Source organism: Opisthorchis viverrini (genome assembly GCF_000715545.1).
Source record: "Opisthorchis viverrini unplaced genomic scaffold opera_v5_23, whole genome shotgun sequence".
Lineage (NCBI taxonomy): Eukaryota > Metazoa > Platyhelminthes > Trematoda > Opisthorchiida > Opisthorchiidae > Opisthorchis > Opisthorchis viverrini.
The window spans coordinates 2,745,364-2,768,353 of record NW_008751679.1 but is presented as its reverse complement, the minus strand read 5'-3'; the positions used below and the strand labels follow the sequence as shown (position 1 = coordinate 2,768,353).

The 22,990-nt window shown below is 38.6% G+C and overlaps 1 protein-coding gene across 1 annotated transcript in view; it reads left to right on the top strand.

Annotated features, from left to right (window-relative positions):
* T265_02057 (hypothetical protein) overlaps positions 1-22,990 on the top strand; it is a gene marked incomplete at both ends in the record, with an annotated part of 96,853 nt that overhangs the window by 24,691 nt on the left and 49,172 nt on the right. The window contains 3 exons of the mRNA XM_009166205.1: positions 3,857-3,988; positions 4,194-4,248; positions 12,757-12,817. Of these exons, the coding sequence (XP_009164469.1) occupies positions 3,857-3,988; positions 4,194-4,248; positions 12,757-12,817 (248 nt within the window). The remainder of the gene's footprint in view (positions 1-3,856; positions 3,989-4,193; positions 4,249-12,756; positions 12,818-22,990) is intronic.

The window sequence follows — 22,990 nt, the reverse complement described above, 5'->3', positions numbered from 1 at the left end:
AATCAATTTGGAATGTTTTTCAACTTTAACAATGGTCGTGATTGTCATGCAGTCAGGACTGAGAGCTTGATTTGATGAAGTCAGAAACAATTGTGAAAAAATCACAAATCCCTTTGTCTTACTAGACGTGGCACTCAATTTGCAGTGTGTCATATTGAAGTCAAACAAATAAGGCAAAAAACAAATAATCTAACCACCTAATACAATTGGATTTCTGGGTAAGATGGGACTCCGTTGTTCAACCTCTTCTTGTCCGAGTAAATGTTAGTCCAGCACACCAAGTCCGCCAGCAGAACGCAGGATAAACTGACAGTGGAAATGACACAGGCAAACAAGCTTAGGAATTTGTATGCGCACACCAATTTGCTGCGTCTGATACGTGCACAGTAAGATTTTCCTCTACACGGGCGCATTATGCGAGGATTTTTTTCTGCTGTTTTCACCCGTTGTACAATTTGTTCGTCCCAGAACAACACAGAAGTACTGCGACTAGCAAGAATGCCCGACTAAATCCGACGGTTCAGTATCAGAACTCTCCTGCAAAATTTCCGGGCCACATTTTCAACATGTTCTGCTTAAATCAAACCTTTGCGGAATTCACTCAATTGCAAAATAATTTAGTTTCAACGAATGACCCAAATGAATCCCAGCTGAGTCTCTTGTTTACGACATCTCCAATTAGAATAAACTGAAGCCTGAGGCGACCTTTAAGCAGATTACTCAGTTAAAGAAATAGCGTATACGACGTATAGAACCGGTAGAACTAAACTGTTGTCCACCTGTCTCTAAGTTGCAAATCATGTTTCGTTTATTCTAATCATTAAATTTCGTAAATTATTGTTTGTTTTTAGTAGTTTTTCTGAAGTTCCACCAGTTCAATTGATGTTGCAATGACAACAGTGGGCATGGATTTTCCATGATGATATCAGAGTGGAGAACTTCGTTATTCTTAGAAACAATGGAACGATCGGATGAATAACACCAAATATTGACGGTAATAGTAGATTGGAAAAAAAGCAGGTTTATCCCTTCCAAAGCTTCTATCGGAGAAGGTTGGTGTTTACCCGTATAATTTCGTGAGTAAAAGGAAATATCGATTGCATGAAAATGATGATAGATTCGGATAAAGATTAATAAAAATAATGAAACTACCGAGCACAATAACGAGAAATTCTGGTTTACATCGTCCTATTTTGTACAAATTCATCCCAAGGAGATGAAAACTAATGTCTTTATCCACCAGTGCTTGTTGTTAAACGGTCTATTCTGAATTCCAGTGGATGAAAGTAACGTCTTTGACCATTTGAGTAGGTGCATTTGGTAGTATATAGGTTGCGGGATAATCCTCGAGTTGATTTTAGGGTAGAAATCTATCTCGGTTCGCTGAGAAATCCACTACACAGAAATAAATACTGGACATTTGGCTCACTTGGTTAGTTGATTTGCCGCTATACATGTAGAGTTCAAGTTTATAAACCTATTCGCAACTAACTCAGCCAAATTATAAACAGGAATTTAGTTTGATCTCCAGCCAAAACTAAAATAATTTGCAAACGTGAAAAGAGGTTTGCCGAAATACAACCTGGTTTTTATCAGAATGTAATGTTAATGGACCCGAGGGCAGCATCCGTACCTCATGAGCTCGAGCCTTATCGGGCAGACTTGGTCGACCCCTTAAGTGGTTTGGGTAGGACAAATTATTTTACTGTTATCCGGAGTGTATTTTGGCGACCGATACCCTAATACCGAATATTCTGCACAGACTGGATACGAGAAAGTCAACGATGCCCATCCAATCACAAGTGCTTAAAAACAATGTAAAACTAAACGGTGTTCCCGTTGGCACATTCCCCCTAAGAACAGTAAATATTTTGTTGCTTTGTTGTAAAGGCCTTGCGTTTAATTTGAAGCCTGAGCACAGTACTGTCATTCATAAAAATGACTGCAGAATACATGGCTCCAATATGCTCTGTGCTGAATGTTTTATCCATCTTAAGAAAAATGTATTTCACACGACGAGTGAATATTGCGTTCAAGCATTCCTCGCTCAAAGAGCCAGTAATTACGTGATCTTTTTTGTGAATTCCGTGAATGATAGGTAGTGCTACGTTAGTGCTTTACACAATCTAAATGCAAGTTTAAGCAATAATCACAGTGATTTGTTGGGCGATGATTTAACCACAGTGCTGTTGTTACTTTGCCAGGATATATTTTGCTGGATTCCCTGATTACACAAGTATAGATTACAGAACTGTTCGATGTGCTATTGAGATACCGGGTATTTGAGGTTTTCTCCAGTAACAGTATTGTCACAAATCTCTCGAAGAAGAATGTAAAAATCCGGGGTTCTAGGAATGAATAATAGAGGTTATTCTATGAAAATGATCACGAATTGAATAAAGGGGTGTTTCAGGATTAGATTCCTCGACACTCGGCTACCTATTTTGTACTTTTACTTAGAACATAACTTACACCAACCAGAAAAACTGTGAATCTTATACATATTTTATATACGGTTGAGGACAACAACAACTGAGTTCCATTTGTAATGGAAAAGCCGATCTCTAACAGTATGCAATCAAAGTTCGGCTGCATCCATTCCATGATCCTCAGTCAAGAAAAAAGGTTTACTGGACTGATTTTATGATGTCCGTCAACTAACCGAAGACCGGTGGCTTGAAGCTTTTGAAGACATCTCATCGTGAAGGAGTACTTACAAAAACTTGCAAAGTTCGGTTGAGTTCTTATAGGTGAACACTCGCCATTAATCGAAACTTTGGTGTTGCATCGGTGGGTGTCCATTGGCCGGTCGAGATTGAGCCAGCTCCTGTGACCGAGCAGGTGGCACGTTCATTGATCGATCATTCTCACTGAGTATGTTCAACTCACTCCAGACCCAGGGTCGCAACGACAAAACTTAAGTAATTTACCACATAAGGTTTCTCATTCATGTATGCTTTCCTTTCACAAAGTGCCGAACAAAAAGTCGTCCAAAAAGATTCATTTATATATTTGGACTCAATAAGCAACAAAATCGAGTTAACTCTGTCAATTAGCCCCTACAAATGATGGTATACAGAGCGGTTACAGGAATAAAATTGACATAGATTAGGAATTTCTCGATACTAAAATTAGGTATTTCCTTATGTAATTTCTGCCTGAGGAATCACGTAGAAGATGTGAGTCCGAAGATTTCCGCTAGCATCATACTCTTTCTCTACTCGTGGATCATACGTATCTTGAGTAGCTTTTACCTAGGTGGCCTCAGTATCCCTCATTCGAACACAGTCATGCGTTACGTTGTTCAGCTACCAACATCTCTGCAAACGAAGACTTATCACATGAAATACCTTCGTTTTTTGAGACATTCTCTCGGAAGAACAGAATATTCGCAGTAGATGAACTACAACAGAATTGTGAATGTGATCCCGCCGCTATGGTTAATCTGTGCCAGGAAACAAAGAAGCACAGAGTAGTAATTACATTCTCAAATTGAACCACTTGTGGCATACGTTTTCTGAGCCTCTAGGGATATCGCCGTTAGCGAATACCTGATGATGAATATGAATCGGTAACAGTAATTGGGTGAATAAGTCGAGTTGATTTCTCGTGGGCAAAATATGGCGCGACCGTTATGGAGGAACGATACAGGTCGTGCAAATTGGTCAAAGGACACAAATTGTTAGTTGTCCAATTTCAACGAAAGCTACAAATACTATTTTTAGGACCAGTTTGCAATGCTACAGTAGCAAAGGTCTAAGGTCATTGGTCTTAGCAGCCAGTTTGCACCTATTCGGTATCGCCGACCATATATTCTTTTATATATTCTTTTATATCCTTTCATTGATTTGTTAAGCAAGCTGATGACAATGCAGCTCTCCATCCAGTGATACTTAGCGATATCCTGGACTGGGATCTCGGAGGCTGCTACTCACCTCCCGCTAGCCAGGCTTCGAGTAGCTTGTTAGTTCACTCCAACATTCTTGCGGTAAGCAAAGAGTATGATTCAATTGTTACGATAAACACATCGTTTTGGTATACCAAACCAAGTGATTGTTCGGTTATGGAGAAATGTTTTTCTCAACTCAGTCCAAAATAACGGGTGATTGTGCTCTTATCGATAATGGCAAATATCACTACCTGAGGAGTCTGGATGGGCGGAATATTTTAAGTTTATTATTTTAATGAATTAGTTAGCCGAAAGTCGACCTGGTCTGAACGTCACTTGTCATGTTCGTCCACGCATGAGTAAGTTAGATTTGTCCTCATTATGTTACGTACCCTGCATTTCATCAAGCGTATCTTATTGTCAAAATTATTTCCGCTATTTTCATCGGTGCAATTTAAGCATGCCTTCAATTTGATTTGAAAAGCCTAAACTTTTTACCATGAAATGTCGTAACGCCATAAAACTACAGCAGCCAACGTTACGGTATCCTTCCATTCATTAACAGAAACAGCACAGTATTGCGGTATTTTTCCCTACCAGTGTGCTTCCCAGTAGATTTTTTTATTTTTCTGCACTACAAAAGAAATATTTTGACTAATGCACAATTCAAGATCAGTCAGCAACGGCGATCTGCTGTCTGAATGACACGAAAAAATTGTTCTGGCAGTGTTTTATTACGCGGGACTTAATCAGCCTGACCGAGTGCTGTGCATTTCTGTTTCAATGTTTCTCTCACTTTAATTCGCTTATCTTTAAATTGCGTATGGTCGCGCGATTTGTATAACTTGAGTTAACACCAACTTCCTTTAAACCGCCCTGATCCAATCCTGGCGCAACCACTATCATGAGTTCACACCAAATAGGCTAGAAACTGGACTTGATTTTAAGACTTCTTACAGTACGTCAGCAATGCGTACCCTTGATCTTGTCAGGGACTCAAGTCCGGATATCCGATATACGAGACGAGTGTGTGACTCTTACTCTACCAAAAAGATATGGACGCACTTGAATTATCACGTCCGTAGAGGCAAACGCGTTCACTCTTGAGAGGTTTACCCAGCGCCTCGAACGTCAACCACGTAAATTTCGACCAAGTGTCGGGTGAAACCGTGCAAACTCGTGGACAGTTTTTCTAATATTCACTTTTAGACGCTACGGTCGCATCCCTAAAATACACATTACCGGCTTGCTGGATGATTGAACGTTTTGAATCGAAATCAATCCCATTCTTAGTAGCGTCCTAGTTTTCCCAAATTAAAAACAAGTAGTTCTCCATTGATTTATGCAGGCCGAATGCTTCAGATTTTCTCACACATTGAACCGTCACGCACTGCATTGTTCAGTCTACCAGAAGGATTATGATGCTAGGACCATTCTTCTCTTGAAGGTATAGACTAATACATCCCTGCCAGATCTCGGGTTTTCAACCTCAGGAATATTACGGCAAAAATGAAAATATTTCATTCAGAAGCAAGAGGACAAAACAGGAAATGCAGAAAATCAAATGCTATACTTAACATTAATATGAGAATGTTTGATTATGTCTATTTGTGCTTTCGAGCAGTCAGAAAATCCATTCCAGACTGAAAACCAAGAAGATTTGTACAGCCACTTTATCCTTACTGGAGGTCGTCGACATTGCGCAGCTCACAAAACTCGGAGATTCGAAACCGAGACCATCCGGTCAGTTGTTGAACACAGCCGTTTGGCCAACAGCAGCTGATGATCGTGTGTTTCAGCTATCACTAAGGTTATACTAATGCTTATTGGTCTAATTTTTGTAAACCTTCGATCTTCTTTATCTTCGGCATTGGAGAAAGAGTGAAAGTGATGGACGACTCCGAGAGTTCGCGCTATGGAAGAGATGAAACGTGAGCAATCTTTGGCAGTTTACTTCTGCGAATGGGTTAGATATATGGGTATCCAAACATGTTCAAAAACAAGTAACTTGTCAAACTTCCTTATATTTCACGTTTTAAATTCCCTGAGAATGAGCAAACAAGATTTAAAACCAAAATAAGGACGAGATATCCGGTTAAAAACTATGTAACCATCAGTATAACCGACACCATTATCAATGACCCACAGTTTGTTGGATTAGCCGATGTTTTGTCTTTGTTGGGAAGATGCCATAGACGTCAAGACAGGAACTTTTCACAAAGCATGTTGCAGCTGGCCCTAAAAGCAAACCATTTGAAGCCGCGATAGAAGAGTGAAAACAAATGTCATTTCGCGTTTGCACTTTGGGTTTCCGTCAAAGATTATACTTCCAGACCAACCACACCTTGTTTTATAAAACGGTCCCTTGATTTGGGTCTTTTCGACCCATTTCCCACTAATCCATGTAGAAAGAGTATTTCCTTGATTTTTGTTCACTAATAAGGATATAAATCCAGGCAAGACACTTCGAACTATTACCAGTCAAGATTGTTGTTTTGGTACATCACAAAACGGCTGCAAAATTCAGTGAGATTACATCTATCATTCAAGCTCTCGTCGCTTTCGTTTGAACAGTCGTCCCGTTGACCTCCTGGTGAGAACTCACCAGAAAAGTTACGTCAGGACAGGGGGACGACCGTTCAGACAAGAGTGATGTGTGGATGAATTCATAAAGCAAGAAAATACTCATATTTATTACAAAACTCGCTCATCGAGGAACGAAATGCACGAAGTTGACTCGTACTTAATTTTATTATGGTCCACTGACCAACTAACAAATGAGACTCCACAAAACAATGCTGAGTAAATGCTACGTTTTTGAGGAATTCAGTCTTTGCGTGTAAATTTCATCTTGCCAAGTGCGTTTTTTATTTGTTTTTTTTTCGAGAACGACGATTTATATATATCTATATAAATTTTATTAATGCACCACTTCGCATTTGATGACTACGCACAGTTATAGAACTTCGCCTCTGTGCTTCATTGGCTGCATATTCACAGGCAAACTTTATTCTAGTCCTATCTGTAGTGTTGATGTTTTGCTTAAAAATATGCTTATCTCATCGAAAATAACAACCAGATCTAGAAGACCATCTTGAAGTCCCACTGGAATTGTTTTTCATTTACAGAATGTACTCGAATGTGGTTCATTATCCAATTTGCAAAGTGCACTGTTGCGCTGCGCTGCTCCGCTTCGTTTTGCCACCCGACACTCAAGCTAAAAATGATGCGCCATCATTGAGCAACAACAGAGTCACTCAACTGAAAACTTTGCGTTTTCAAGCCGATTAAATATGCCGAATAAACAAGTCTGTGACCTTCAATGACAATCCATCTAAGTTGTTGTCGTACGCGTGCTTCTGAAAAACGTCGAATTTTATCAAAACGGAAAATATGTTTGTAAATTAAGAAGAAATTATTCAGCAAGCCATTAATTATTTGAATGATCATGTTTCTTGCCGAATTTTAAATTTGACAAACCGCTACAAACAACCAACTCATTCAGCGGCATTTTAGCGAGTTACGATTTTTAGAAAAAGTATAATGCCTTCGAAGATAGTGTGTCACTCTGACAAACTACACTTTATACGTTCTCTCTGTTTTAATTTCCACCGAATTCCCATCGATTTCAATCATCAACTCATTGGGACTTAGAGTAGATTACAGGTATACCAATTAAAAAACCAATGATTTCTTTGTACTATTTTCCCTAAAGCGGATGATGGTTACACGAAATGACTATTGATATACGCAGGTGCTTTCTCCTAACGGGCATTCACCCAAAAGTTTAACCAGTATTAAGCGCATTTCGGCGAAGCATTTCCTTAGAGAGTATAACTTTTAACCCATTATTAACAGACGCCATACTCAGAGGAAGATAGATGGAATTAGTAGCGGATGAATGTGAAGTGGCAATGTTATCTTCTTTCTCTCGATACATTTGTTATCATTTGTATGAGCAGTTATCTTAGTGCTACACTGTTGTGCAATCGATATAAGCTTTGAGGCTAACACTTTTACTGCCACTGGATGTCAGCAGCTCTTGATCGAGGGGCGGATGTGAGAGTAGATGCACACTTTCCTTCCCTGACTTAGGTCCACAAGGCAGCTAATGTCGGTATAATTGTGCAGCTATCGTATTCCTCATTGTGAATGTATTCGGGAGGTTCCTATCAGAAAACATGATAACATATAGCGACGTTAAACGTATGAGTGTCAACCAGTAGCTGTCACCGCATAGACTGCAACTCCCTCACAGAATTGAAATCGGTATCGCCTTGGGATTTAGTGGTACTGACAAGCGTTTATGATACTCGGCCTAGTGAAGTGCTTATTATCCACCACCCAGGTTAATCCTGTTCCGCTCTGATTCACTTAAAGCTTATATATATGTATATATATATATATATTATAGAATTTTCATGATAACATATAGCGACGTTAAACGTATGAGTGTCAACCAGTAGCTGTCACCGCATAGACTGCAACTCCCTCACAGAATTGAAATCGGTATCGCCTTGGGATTTAGTGGTACTGACAAGCGTTTATGATACTCGGCCTAGTGAAGTGCTTATTATCCACCACCCAGGTTAATCCTGTTCCGCTCTGATTCACTTAAAGCTTATATATATATATATATATATGATAGTTAATTTTCGGGCCTAGACAATAGTGAAATAAAATCCTCTCCGCCTTCCACGATTTTCCGGTCACAGAACTATTCAGGTTGAACAACGTCAAAATTACCGCACACACTAAAGTGTTGTAAGCGTTTCGTCAAATAAATCGTCATAATTTTTGTACAGCCATACCATAAAAACAACCCTTATATTTAACCAAGGTGCGTCTCCATTTGATACTTCGATCTCTAACACAGTTAGCCTCAGAACTTGCAAGCAAACTGCAACCAAATCTAGGATGTGCTTGGGACAAGGTTCTCTAATGTCAGCATGTAATATTATACTTCAGAATAGCACTACCTACTTTCTATTTTAAAAATTAATCCAATTTATCTACATCAAGTGATTGTTTTGAGCACTTTGTTGACGTCAATATGCAGCCATCTCTTAAGTAAGAATCATCAGCAAACCAAGCGTCTTTTGTGTCTAATAAGGAAAAACTAATTTCAAGAGTCACTTGGCAATTCCTGAAACCATCTACTCGGCCAACCACATTTGGATTGAAAGCGCGCGTACAAATCTTACTTACGACTTCAACTTTATGCATCTGCACATATTCAGCTATCTCTTTAGACAGTCAGCACGTAGATTTGCACACGGATAAAAACGTTTGAAACAACTGTTGCACGAATAAGCGGGTTGTGATTAAAGGCAGTACATATTTGGATCGTCTAGGGTCACATTAGAACCACCGGGGAGGATTCGTGGGCTTTTGGATTAAAGAGAGCAGAATCGAAGTAGGTGTCAGTGAAACAGGATAAGATGCAAAGCGTGAGCCCATAAATTCTAAAAATCACGGCTATTACGGTGTGCAATTTGACTTTTCTTTGGTAATTTTAGACTAGTCAAATTGGTAGCAATCAGTGCTGCCCGAAATTGTTTTGTCCAGTGTATCACAGTGTTATTCTTTCAATATCTTAACACCTCTTTTTGAGATCACGAAAGATATACGTTTAGGAGTAAAACATGACGAATTATATCACGTCTTGTGGATATAGCTAGCAAAAATCCAGAAAGTGAGTTAATTGAACGCAGAGTTACTGATATGTTAGTATCATTTTTGTTTTTGCCTGAAACTTGAACGGCCATTGGATGTCAGACGTGGTCAACCAGCTTGAAACATCCGTGAGTTTCTGTTTATACGGCTGAGCTGACGGTTCACTAGCAATCTTGGCACCTGTTTAGGCGATTTTATTGCGGCCGGCTCTTAAGCTCCTAACATGAGAAATAAAAAATTTGGGTAAAAGTTACGAGACAAATGATCATCAGATTCTCGAGATCGACATTCAATTCGTCAACATCCATACAGAACAGCATCCACCAATTATGCTTACATGTTAAAAAATTGAAGCGTTAAGTATACAAAGATTTAAATGTCTGCCACATACAAGAGCATCATATCTTTAGATGAAATCCCAGCCAAGTGTCGTAGCTGCTTCATGGTTTGCGGTAACCATACATGGTTGCCTCAGGGTGAAGACTCTTATCTTATCTTGCTTGCTGTTTCGGTATAATAGATGAACGCAAGCACGTAACTGCCACATCACATTCAATCTGCCCCAAATACTGCCACGTGAATAGATGTCAACAAAATTTTTTCAACCGTGAACATAAACTAACAACTTGAAGTTGGGAAGAAATTGAATGTGTCAAACGAAGTTGTGGTTTCCTGAACAACAAACAAATTCCAGAAGAAATTTTTGTAAACGCATCCATGTTTGTGTCACTCAAGAAGTAATCAATGGATAACCTTCTATTCTACTGAAAATCCACATATTATTCTAGTTCATGCTCAGCTTTGCCAAAAGCTCTACCAAATATGTGGCAGTCACGGTAAGAAGGCATACGCGGTGAGATGTTAAGAGTTTATTCAATTCATTAGTCACGACTGGCACACATATTTGAGAATCAAAAGCACAAATTTCAAAATGACATGCGTAATAACTCGAGGAAAAGTGCACGATGATGTGATACAAAAATGGAATAAACGTAGTTTTACGGTCAACGAGTAGCATAGAATTATTGAAGTAAAAATAACTAAGTGAAGACGTTGGATGGCTTGCATTTGCAAAACTGCTAGGCAGTCGTACAGAAATTACGTTTTGACTTTTATAATGAAAGTATTTGGCCAGGAGGGCACAAATCCCAAAACGACTCACGGAGAAAAAACAGCGTGTTGGTGCTGCTATGTATAAAAGTAACTGTGTAAATTTTACTACGTAAAACTATGTATAACTGTGTTACATCTACACGCAGACAAGCCCAGTGCAACCAGCTAAACAGATTCATTGAGACCGACTTTCATAAACATCTGAGGATTTTCCCACCTACGCAAAAGTCCTGAAACAGCCAGGAAGCTTGTAACCATCTTAAACCAACATACTTTGCGTTTCCGTCTGATACCGTAAACTATATCCAGTAGACTGTAGCTTAGTTAAGAGTTCTCGTTGTCTTCTGGAGCACAGGCTAATTGTAGACATAAGACCACCTCTGAACATCTAAAATACAAATTTAAAAACATGGGATCAGCTAAAGTAATGTCCGTAGCGCGGTTGTAAGCATACTTCCTGAGACTGCACTTCCGTTAACAATGCAGGGATCTTTTAAGGTATATAAATACCTAGCATATGGAAAAAGTTAGTTTTCGGCTTGATTTATAGAAAAATTATGTGAGATTTACGGGCTGCGTTCGAGATGACCCTCCCTATTCAGAGAAAGCTTCGTTGAATAGAGCAATGTTAGCTAAATGTTCAAGCTGATATATGCTTAATCGAACGAATGACGTAACAAATTCCGTGACAAACTATTCGTAACATCCCTTTGGTTACTGACGGTGCCTTGATTGACCTTCCAAAATTAGAGTGTAAACTCAAGGGTTGTTGATTTTTTTTCTTCTATTTTTTATGTTGTACACCTCGATTCCCCCTTTTTTGTTATTTTGGTCTATGCCTATACCACCCTTGTTGTTTTTTTACCTGAACATAAACCGTTCTTTGACCTTGTCATCGGACGTGCCGTTTAAGTTCACACGTGGTTTCGCTAGCTTGTAAACACGTGGCTCCGAGTCGGCGTGGACTTTGAGACCCGTTAGGAATTAGCAGTTCCTAAACCGGTGTATAAAAGCCGGCATAGTCCCACGATTTGAGGTTTGTAAAGCTTTATCATTTTATTATTGTACTTATAGTACCGCATTTGTAGATAAACCTCCATTTGAAAGAATTGGCTTTTGGGGTTTTGCGCGTAACTCGACGTGGTTCAACAGATTGCTGAAATCAATTTGTAAGGGTGCAGTGACAGAAATCGTTCGGGATACCCTAGTTTGACCTTCTTATTTGATCGGATTCCTCCGTTTTCTCCTGTGTCTGCTCTCCACCCGTTTTGAATTCCTAAACTTTATTGAGTACGGCTAAGTTGAGACAGTCTCTTTGTTATACAAATTAAAAAACTTGAAATCACCTCTCTCGGCAGATTATAAAATCGGTTGTACAGGTTTCTGACTACTAAAACAGTAATGCTCGCCATCTGAGCTACACAGTGGAAAGTGATTTTGGGTATGTGTGTGTCCGAATGCACCAGCGCATTACATATTATTCAGCATGATCGATTGATTTTCGAACTATTTAGATTGAAATTTTTAGAAATTCTGCTATGACAGCGATCAGATACAACCACAGGCGTATAAATTCATAAGCTGTCTACCATTTTAGGCAGAGGCTATCCTTTGGATGTAATCAGTCTTTTCAGTATATTGCAGTTAAACCTTGAATACTAAATAAATACAAACTGTCGCTTATTCGAGATGGTCATGCTGGAAAATTGTAGTCTTCTTCAACTGTCATCAGGTAAGGCATTATTTGATGCAACTTATGGAGAGATTACCTCCCTGAGTTCAGCTATCCAGGTGTGGTTAGAGATAAATATAATCTGAATGCTTCTGTGCGCTAAATGTTGTCTTGGGCGTATGGAACTGCTTTGATGCAGGTAACTGAGTAGTCCTAAATGCTTATATTAACGACGGCTTCAGCATACGTCATTTGAAAGGACTAAGCAAAACACTTTTGTGACGGATTTCTGAAACAAGCGAGATGATTTCGCAGAAAAAGGTTTTAATAGACACGGAACTCATTACCAACGAAAGTCAGTCCCGTCAGCAAATAGATTAAATTCAATGTCGTAATTGTGTATCAGGGAATCTCAACCATTTCCTGCGTTACCGATTTGATAAACAGCGCAAGGAAGGCCTTGTAAGGTAAGTGAAAAAGTAATAAAATATTAATTCATTTACTTTCTCCAAAGTTAGCAATACATTGAAGCGCTTGCATTCATCTTTCATATTCAAGCCAACTTAGCAGCAACAAGAGGACCAGCGGACGTCCGATGCATTTAATATAAGAGTTATAAGGTGGAGGAAGTTGAGACAGCACCAGATAAAACATCTGACTAAGCATAAGGAAAGTGGCAAGATTTCTCAGCCAACCATTTATAACACACCTCTTTTATTAGCATATCCCTATTTTTAATCTAACCAGCTAGCAGGAAGATTTTGGTCCTAATAGGAAACACTTTAAAAATGGTTACGATCAAACTATTAGTAAACCGGATGGTAAGTAAACTCAGACGTTTTTATTGAACATGTAGGTAAATACATAAAAAGATATTACCTCAAAAACGTTTATGTTGAAGCCAATGGAAGCAACAAAATCAATAGATCTGAAACAACGTCAAAGTTGAATACAACATTCCAAAATTATGCGAAGCCTGATGCATCAGATGCAGCTGCTGTCCAATGGATTTTTTATTTTACAAATTTTGATCAGAAATCCGTAGTTCCTTTTAGCTATCCTGGGTTGGTAAGTGCATGCTGACAGCATAAAAATCACTTACAACTCTAAAAGCCTCTAACGTTATTAAAAATGGTCAAAGCCAGTGGTTTAAATAACACTCAGACCAAAAATCACGTACCAAGCGAGATTTACGTGAACTCATCACTTATACTTTTGCCAAAAATCCTTTGATTGCTAAAGACTTTTTTGAAAGAGAAGTCACAAAATGAAGGTTCGTTTTTTAAAAAAATTTCTAAATTTACAAATTATTATTATTTCAAATGCGCAGCTGCAAGTGTATTTAAAGAAAAAACAATTATTGACAAATAACAAGTTCAAACGACGCAGAGCTTTATTCAGCATGGAAGAATTCAAACACGTTTAAACGGCTTGGACAGGTTACTGCGTATTCAACATATAGAACAAACTAATGAATTTAGGTGGTGCTGAATCATGCATTATTCTGAAACGCTTTATGCATAATTTTCAGGTCCCTTAACATTTCTGGTAGCCGCGTAATAAATATGACAAAAGCGTTGAAATCGATGCTTTGGAGCATGTAATCTGCGTCGACTATGTACGTAACACAACGCGCTCTAAATACACTATATTGAGCCAGAGCTAATGTACCGGCAGAGTTTAAAAGACCGCATAGAGTCAAGTGACTTATCGTCAGCCATGTGTCACAAAAGTAGATACAGTGAAGGGAAAACGCTAACCACTCATGAATCAGAAAGTAAAAGGTTCCTCCGAACGGTCACTTGTCATGGACGTTCACAAGGCAAAAAGTCGACCTTGCTGGTAGTCTCCATCAGGTAGGTTGCACAACATTGTTACCGCTCGTTAATTGGCCACGCACAGCTAGGACTTCTGTAGATTGAAAATGTTTTCAAATAGTGGCTTCAGGCTGATGTCAGATACACCTGATTGATAAAGGCATTTTGTGCCGGGCCCTCAAGCACTCGTTTCATAAAGGACTTTGGTGGAATCCAGCTCTGCATGGTTTCAATCACTATTAATGACCTGTTAATTATAAAGCGCTATTCTTACGCAATCTCAGTATCCTAGCCTTTGTTCCCTGGGACCAACAACCTTCTGTGCAAAGTGTTAAATATAAAAATGAGTTATTCACATGGATATACCCCGGAATTTTTCAACACGGTTTACTGTTAGGAATGAACGCAGTTGTCATTCAACCCAAAAATGTCTGTTGTGATCCAAGAGCTACTCGAAGTAGCATGCCATGGCAATGGGCAAATTGACATCGACTTCTCACCAACGCTCCGTCGCAATCCATTATCTTTTATGTGGAACGGCAACTTCCCATCCCAGCGTTGCATATTCATGAACCATCACCCGCATTTGGTTACGTAAGGTGTGCTATGCATGACACAGTGTCTTATCGGTGAGTACGGTTGCAGCTCGTGCCTTGGCTATCCATCCTTGGAGTACGAACTTGATAAAAATAGTTGGACGAGAATACCCGCTAAACCTTTAGCAGTGATAATGTACAAGTTAGTTTCTCAATATCAAAATATCTTTGTCCACTAACCAAATTACTTGGCCGGCACCTCCGTCCTAATTAACGTGTAAGCAGTGTTCGAGCATCAAACCAGACTAAGCCTAGCATATAAGCACTTCTGTACGTATTTAGTTCAGCATATAGAATGAACCTAGAGGCAGGGTGGCGGAATTATTGATTAAAAGGTATCCATTCTCTTTGATAGACCACTACTCACAGAGGCTTACTTTTTAATCAAAACCAATAGATAGAAAAAAATCTCACAAGAACAAAAAATAACTTGATTTCTCGGATATTCCTCCGGATAAATTGTGAAGTAGCCTGTGGACAGCAAACTTGATCAAAGAATATCATAAACAAACATTTGAAGTAAGACTACTGTTAGCCTTAAATTTATTTACAAACTTATAGTTTTAACCACTGAAATTAACGCAGTTTTAAATGCGCTGTTCAATACTTTTGAAGAACTATTTAACACCTTGGATTGAGGGTGTAGATGCTCAAAACAACATTTCGCTATTCGGGAATCATTATTTGGAAGGAAACAATGGCTGCTATGATATGATATTTGCAATAGACTACTGTTTGAAAACTTCCAAAACAAAAGCGCGTGTTTTACATATGGGAGATGTAATTCCTTTCATCTGCTTAATTAGTTTGCAGGTTAATCACAACACCGTGAAAAACGGTGTAGTAAGGAGCCACATATTCAATCACTTAAATTTTGGTAAGTTTATATGCTTTTTTGAAGAGTAAAAACACTGGGGCAACATACATACCCTAGCGCTCGCCCGTTATACAGTCAATTTTGACTCGCAAAAAAACGGAGCCACTAAACACTGCCCTTTTAATGAGAAAGACACTCTTTATCATCAACAAATGTTTCTAGGTATTTCCAAACAGGTACACCTAAAACGCTTTGGACGTTATCTTATGATTAACTTAACACAAGCCACTTGGTTATGTATTTGATACGAGCGTTTCGAAGAAAAGAACAGATATCACTTATTATTTCCATCAAATAATTAATGAAACGCTCGTACTACAGCATAGAAAAACTGCATTAAAAACATGCACAGAGGAATTGGCCAAATGTCTCACTTTATATGCATTTTGTCTGGACGTTGCTTTTTAATTGATGGATATTTTTGAAGTGCAGATAAACGTTTGTCTTGTCAAAGTTTAAGGGAATTATTTTGCCTTCCAAGTCTGGTAGGTATCCTGATAGACAACACTTGAAGGCTTTTTTATCCTACCTAGTCAGATGTTGGCTTGTGTGTTTGTGTGTGTGTGAGCAAACAAAAGTTAGTGGGTGGGGGATTTTAACTAAAAAGTATTATTTTATACTGATAGATCCTATCCATTTTGACCTACAAGTCACATCCGAGCGGGATTTTCGTAGAAATTCCACTTTTTGGAATACACTTATTTTTCGACATTCTGGATGATACCCACGACGCTGTGTATCAGGCAGAGAACATTCACAACTACTAAAATTGATGCCTTTGAAACAATGAGACCGTTTGGCGACAAACATGAAATATGCCGTTAGGAGCAAAAATAAATATATCATCCGCACAGAGTTTTGGTAGACAAACGTTCTCGTTATTTTGAACTTTGAATGTTAAACAATAGTGGATGAATATTGTAAAACAGTACCATAATTTCCGTAGCAACCGACAGATGCGTGGGTAGAGGTTGGGCACTAGATTGGAAGAAATTCGCATGCTTCATCGGTAGCCTAAATCGTTACACTGATAGCTCATTAGCCTACGATTACACAAAATATCATGCCACAAAACAAAACAATTAGTAACTCAGTCAAAGCTAACTGCAGGGAGCTTTCTCAAAATAAAAGATTTGACGTCGGGGCGTTTTCAATATCTTCATTATTTTCAAATACATAAACTTAGTTTGTTGAAAATGTGGACTTTTAGTTGTTCATTCAAGCAAATCGAAACCATTAGTCCGTATTTTAGCATACCACAAGATAGCACAGTTATGTTTCACACCAATTATCAAGTGGACTGTTTTACTACACTCTGAAATCCGATTGACCACACTCCTTTTTTCTGTCATGCACCTACTAGGATTCCTGTGTCACAGATTCGCAAACATATCCAACAAAACAGGTTGAACTATGTTATTCGGATACTATCGGGGCAGTGTTCGACAGGCCAATTTTCAGCAGTAATCCTGTACTCTCAAACGCCAGATGACTTTTGAAAGCCGCATATCAAGATTACTATAAGATCTCTCACAAATTTAAGTAGCACAATATCTGTAAGATGCCATTTGTGAAGTTTCATCAAGCAAAAAAACAAACCTACATGAGTGCATAAAAACTTTAAAATGCTCCCGACTACCTTTTAGAACAGTTCAAAATTTTTTGTTGGGTGATGTTTAATTTTTAATTGCATTTAAATTACATGCTTACATCTGTAACTAGATATATCCAAAGAAATGCCAGCATATTGCAGCTTGCTTTCTATATGTTCTTTTGGGGGTAAAAATTGCGTTGAAATAAAAAGACCTTGGCAGTTATCATGTCCGGATTTGTCAAAGGATAAATTTTTAATGGTGAAAAATTTCAAAAATGTATGAAAAACTTGTTTTTTAACATTTGTAGCTATGCAGACAGCTTTCCATTTGAGAGAACAGTTTCGAAGTCTCCTTCTTCTGAAGTGCAGTTCAAACGGCTGTATATGCCCTATTAAAAATTGCCGGTGTATGCGCCGCGTCCAAATTCAGAGCATCTTATTCCTTCAAGAGAAAGGACGATCACGCTTGGTGCGTGGTTTACATTGCATTTGGATATGCCCGTTTATTGAATTCTCGGCCTATTTTATACTTTCATCTTAAGTACCGCAGTATCAAAGTTGACTTGCGTTTTTTATCCTTCTTCTTTTAGTTATCTGACTTATGGCAAACGGAGGAAGATGGAATGCGCTTAAATTGTTAATCAGTCACACAGTTATGTCTTCCTGAAACGAAACTTCCATCTGAAGAGGCAGTCATCAAGCGACCACCTTATATAAAGTCTGCGACAGACGTATGGGTGACGGTCTGTTCTGTATAAGATCAAGTTAAGCAAGCAGTTGGATATGCGTTTGCCTTTCGCAGGTTCGAACTTTCCTGAAGCTTCATGATATGCGTCTTAGTGATGATTACCAATAAAAAGTCAGACGGCTTGGATTTAAGCATGAGTTGATTTCACTAGAGGATTTAAAAACTGCGGAAAATTTCAAAGTCATCTCAATCTAACAATGGTTTATAGGTGTCCCAGAGTAAGCGCTATTTCACAAGTGGAGTGAAGCTGCCATTTAAGAGGTAGTCATCTACACAGATAGCCAACAGATGGGCGTGCAATGTGGACTCCAAAAATGAACATCGACCGACGTTACATTCTATCTAAACCAGAATTAATCGCATTGCTAACTAGTGGCTTGTGGTTAAACGACAAAGTTTTCAAACAACTAAACCGGAAGGTCTTGGGCTTGGTACTCGCGTGAGTTTCGTTGAACGTGCACTATTAGCATTTTGTACGTGACCGAAACCACATAAACTGCGTCACAAAATCGTTGTCGTTTATGCGAAAACGAATGGTGCAGATTCACAGCATTCGTTTGTGCGAATCTACATTGAGATAGAAAAATTGTCATGCTTATCATTATAAACCGGCGATGGTATCACTGAGAGCCAAATTTCTTGTCACGGACAACATGATCACCACCGTCACTGCTGTGTTATATTACATAATAGTACCAGAATCAGGTATTCTGTACATTCCTCTTCATGTCGGTGGTTTTAATTCAACCTCACCAACACCTTTTCTATAGGCCTTTGTTTGTTAGTGCCAACAAAACCCTGATTTCCCTAAACATTTATGTCTCAGTTCAACTATGATACGGCGAATCATTTCCAGTTACACAGGCTGAGACCAAGACGTCCTTCATGTATCCTTGTCTTTATGAAAGTGTTTTTTTGCTTAACCTTGGATTTACGTATAATCAATCTGTATGAATTTTTAGTCAACAAAATGAATAATTTATTAGCAATCATTTGCGTTAATAGTGTCTAAAAAGAAACCACAGAAACCTAGAACGGATAAAACAGAATAAGCAACAAATCAGTTGCCAGACAGTTGAACCATAACACAATACAAATGTTAAAAAAAATATTTTGCGTGCAAAAATTCTTAGAGAGCTAACAGCATTGCGAAAATTTATCATCTTTATTAACAATATAAAAGAAAGTGGAAGTGGAGGAGTTAACCACATAACGCCACACTGATATCTCATTGCATGGTGGGGACAGTTTGCGAATCAAATGTAGAGTTTGGCAAACAGATTAAACACCACCTTGTTAGCGGTTCTGGAGATAAATGTAAATAAAAACCCATCTGTTTATTTTTTGTTGGACCTTAATCAGTCTACAAACACAGAACTACCCATTTTTAGCACGTCCAATTACATACAGCGATGACATTTCCAAAATATCCTTGGTTCTTTCCGCCATTCCTTCTATCAGTTGCAGTGCTATTTGTATCATCCGTGTATATCAAATAAATCACAAGACAAAATAACGCACATAAATACCGTTGCGGTCAACAGAAAGCTTCATATACTTTGTAGGATGTATCAAATTTAAATAACGACCCGCTTCAGAAGAAACTTGGGAAACTTTTATCAAAGTGTATTTCAAGTTCACTTCAAAGCCATTTCAAGCCCATTTCAAATTCCCCACTCAACATAAGGCGGCATCAAGCCCTCTGTTTTTTTACTATGCCATACCAAGCTGGATTACTTTTAACCGAGTAGTGGCCCTTCTCAAGCGGGCTTTATTTCACCTAAACATTATGCTGTTCCCTGCTCTCAGGAGTTGTAGTCGACCGCTGCCTTCATAACAAGAGCTTGGTAGGAGTGATCAGTTAAATTGTCGATGTTAGGATATCTGCGACTAAATGTTTCCCCATTTGGTTATCCTCTGGATTCTTGACTAATATTTGAGCTGAGTGACAGCGTATTAATATATTTCGGGTATTGTCCTCTGGCGTTGATTTTATCTCGAAGGTCCTCTCTATAAAGTGCGCAGAAGAAGAATTGATTTAGTTTTGTGCAGGCCACAGGCTGAAAAATTGTGTTCTGGGTTATCAGATACAAGGGCATTTTTTCCCATGTACCTAGTTTCCAAAATTAATTTCTCATGCATAAGTGCTCTTAGCAAGTACACACCACTTACCAATAACCACTGCAGTTATCCATTTTGTTCTCGAACTCCAATTCTTCTGATAGGTTCTGCAATTCGTGAGAGTATCAATAGAATTTGCATGTGTTTACTGATACTTAGTGAATAACCTCATGAGCCTTCGGTGAAATCTCCAGAAAAACAACATAAAACGGCGGTAAGAAATGACCGGAAATTTCTTAAGCAACGGTCGTTTATTGACAAGATTTAGTTCTTCTCCATGTCCCTCGCCAAACTCTTAACCTGATTAAGCCAAACCGTAGAAGCAAAATCATAGTAAACGCCATCGTTAATCGTATTCCGAAAATGGAGATTAGCGGAACAGGGGATGGGCCAGAAGTGAATAAACTTAGACGCTCTCATATGAACACTTCAAATTATCACGCACTTACTTTTTTCCCAGTCATCTCACCCAGGTAAACATAATTCCTTATTAGCTGCTTTTGCTTCACGCCAAATTTACCCACATTACAAGCTCCTCTGCATCCAAAAACCCAGAAGGACGCGATCAACCCTTACGTCAAAAGTTATCACGAGTTCAGTGCAAATGCGGCATGAATCAGTAGCCATTGTGGGCTTCCTGCGTTTTTATGACACTTATGCGTGGCACATGGCCTTGAAGGTACATTTTTGCCATTTAATCTCACACCAGACCCAATTTGACGGTCACTTTGTACCTGATGTGCGGGTCTTGACTATGCTAGCACACACTGCGCCTTGAAGAGCATTCACCATTGTTTGTCCTTTCTTTGGTTGTTGGTCTTTAGACGCGTGTTCTCATACCAAAATCTTTACATACTTTGAGATTCATCTCATCAGACTGGCACTGTCCTTGGCATGATTTCGAATGAGACGTTTCTCTCTTTTCTCCCATATTCTCCTGTTACTCTTTCACATTCATCGCTTGCATTCAACTTTTTATGCTGTGACCATGCTCTTCAAAAATAAATGATAATAAGTTTACAATCCTAACATTGGTACTTGCTGCACGGTAGCTCAATGACTGGTGTGTTGTACACAAAGAAGAATGCCTCAAAACTCTCATGACCGGATGTCTCAAGTACCAGCTGCCTTGTGCAATATGGAGCATTAGTAACGTCTGGCAATAAACTTATAATTTTTATAAACTTTTCCGCTGGTTATTCAAAGGAAACCAGATTGTCTACAACAGGTACATCTTTGAGGGATTGTTCTTAGTTTTCTTCAGCGAAGGACACTGCTTGCATGAAGCTTCGTATAAACAGCCGGTCTATCTAGAGACTAAACTCGTCAAATTTCAACAAATCTAAAGGCAATCCACATGTCTATTTGCGATACTACTGGTTTTTTTCATTTTTTCATAATTAAGAGCACTTTGTGAGCATGAAACATAAAATGAATATTACGTTATTTAGTTATTACACATCCTGAGGCAACAGAACTTAATTATAATAGCAAATGGTAGGCTTTTTAGGCCAATGCTATTACTGGATTTTGCTTTCAAGTTATGCTTTACGTCATTATCAAAGCACAAAATCGCCGGTAGTAATGTTCCGAAAGCAAATCCGAAATGATATGAAGGCAACTACCTACGGCTCTCTTCCCAACAAATATCAGCGCAGTCCTCGAAAAATATGCATATGAAAGATGACATTCTCACAAATAATTACCAACTGTGAGAATTTATAGACGTTTGTGAGACGAGCACAAGTCATCAAGTCTATGTTAGCACTATCAATTTGAAGCAGAAAATTACCTGCCACTGTTGCATAGCAACGATTCTTTGGCGTAATTAGCGGTGAAAAACAAGCTGACAGAGTAAAACAGAGATTTTAGGGTTTAGCTGTTCTTATTATTTAAACCAACGCGGCAGCAGTGCGCTAGCGCTCACTTCTGAACTTGTTGTCATAAAAAAGCTACACCAATATCATGAGCAGCGTTCTCTTCGTTGCTGGCCACAGCATTTACACAAACTACTGGTGTAGTCACACATTCAATTCTGGTTAGGAGAACAGTTAATTCAGATAAACCACCCTCACTGCGACGCAAAATGAATACCCGAAAATCAAGAAGGAGAGTTAAAGGAGTCCTAAGATGGTTTTTTTGTTAAATTACTATAAAATACATGAGCCCCCAAAAAAATAAAAATAATCTGAGATTGCAAGATGGTACTTTAAAAACATTGACAACTGCATTTAGCTGAAAAGTTTTGTCTTTTCTCTACCCAAAAAATAAAGTGTCGTTGCTAGGTGTTTTTCAAAGCATATGATATTACTTAAAGTAGAGCCGAAATGCTTCAGACGGACACATCGGGAAGGAACAATTACCGATGCCAGATTTGAAATGGATGAAACTAAACGTCTACACCTGCATAAAGAATTTGGTGCCTCTTACAATATTAAAAATGTGTTTCTCATAATAGAATAAACAATATATCCACAAATGGCGCTAGATTTTTAATGCTGATGCAGGACATCACTGACGCGTTTGTTAATGTGGCCTATTCGTTGTTTCTGGTCAGACACACTACACCAAAACAAGTCCCTTGTTTTATTACTTTCTTCAAATAAACATGGGATTTACCTTTATTTCTATCTGAACAAGCCATTAGGAAATGAACTACAAACATTTTGTTTGTGACTGCAATTGGAGCTTAAGTTAAGTAATCGCTACACGCGCTATGCACCGGAGTCACCAAAAAAGTGAGCTTTCTTACGAGGTTACACATTTAAAGTTCCTCTTCTCAGTTAGTAGTGCGATAGAAGGTTTGTAATTTGGTTTGAATAATGTTAGGAAGCAGCAGGATCCAAAATATCGTCATGTATGCTAACACAAACGTATCATACAGACT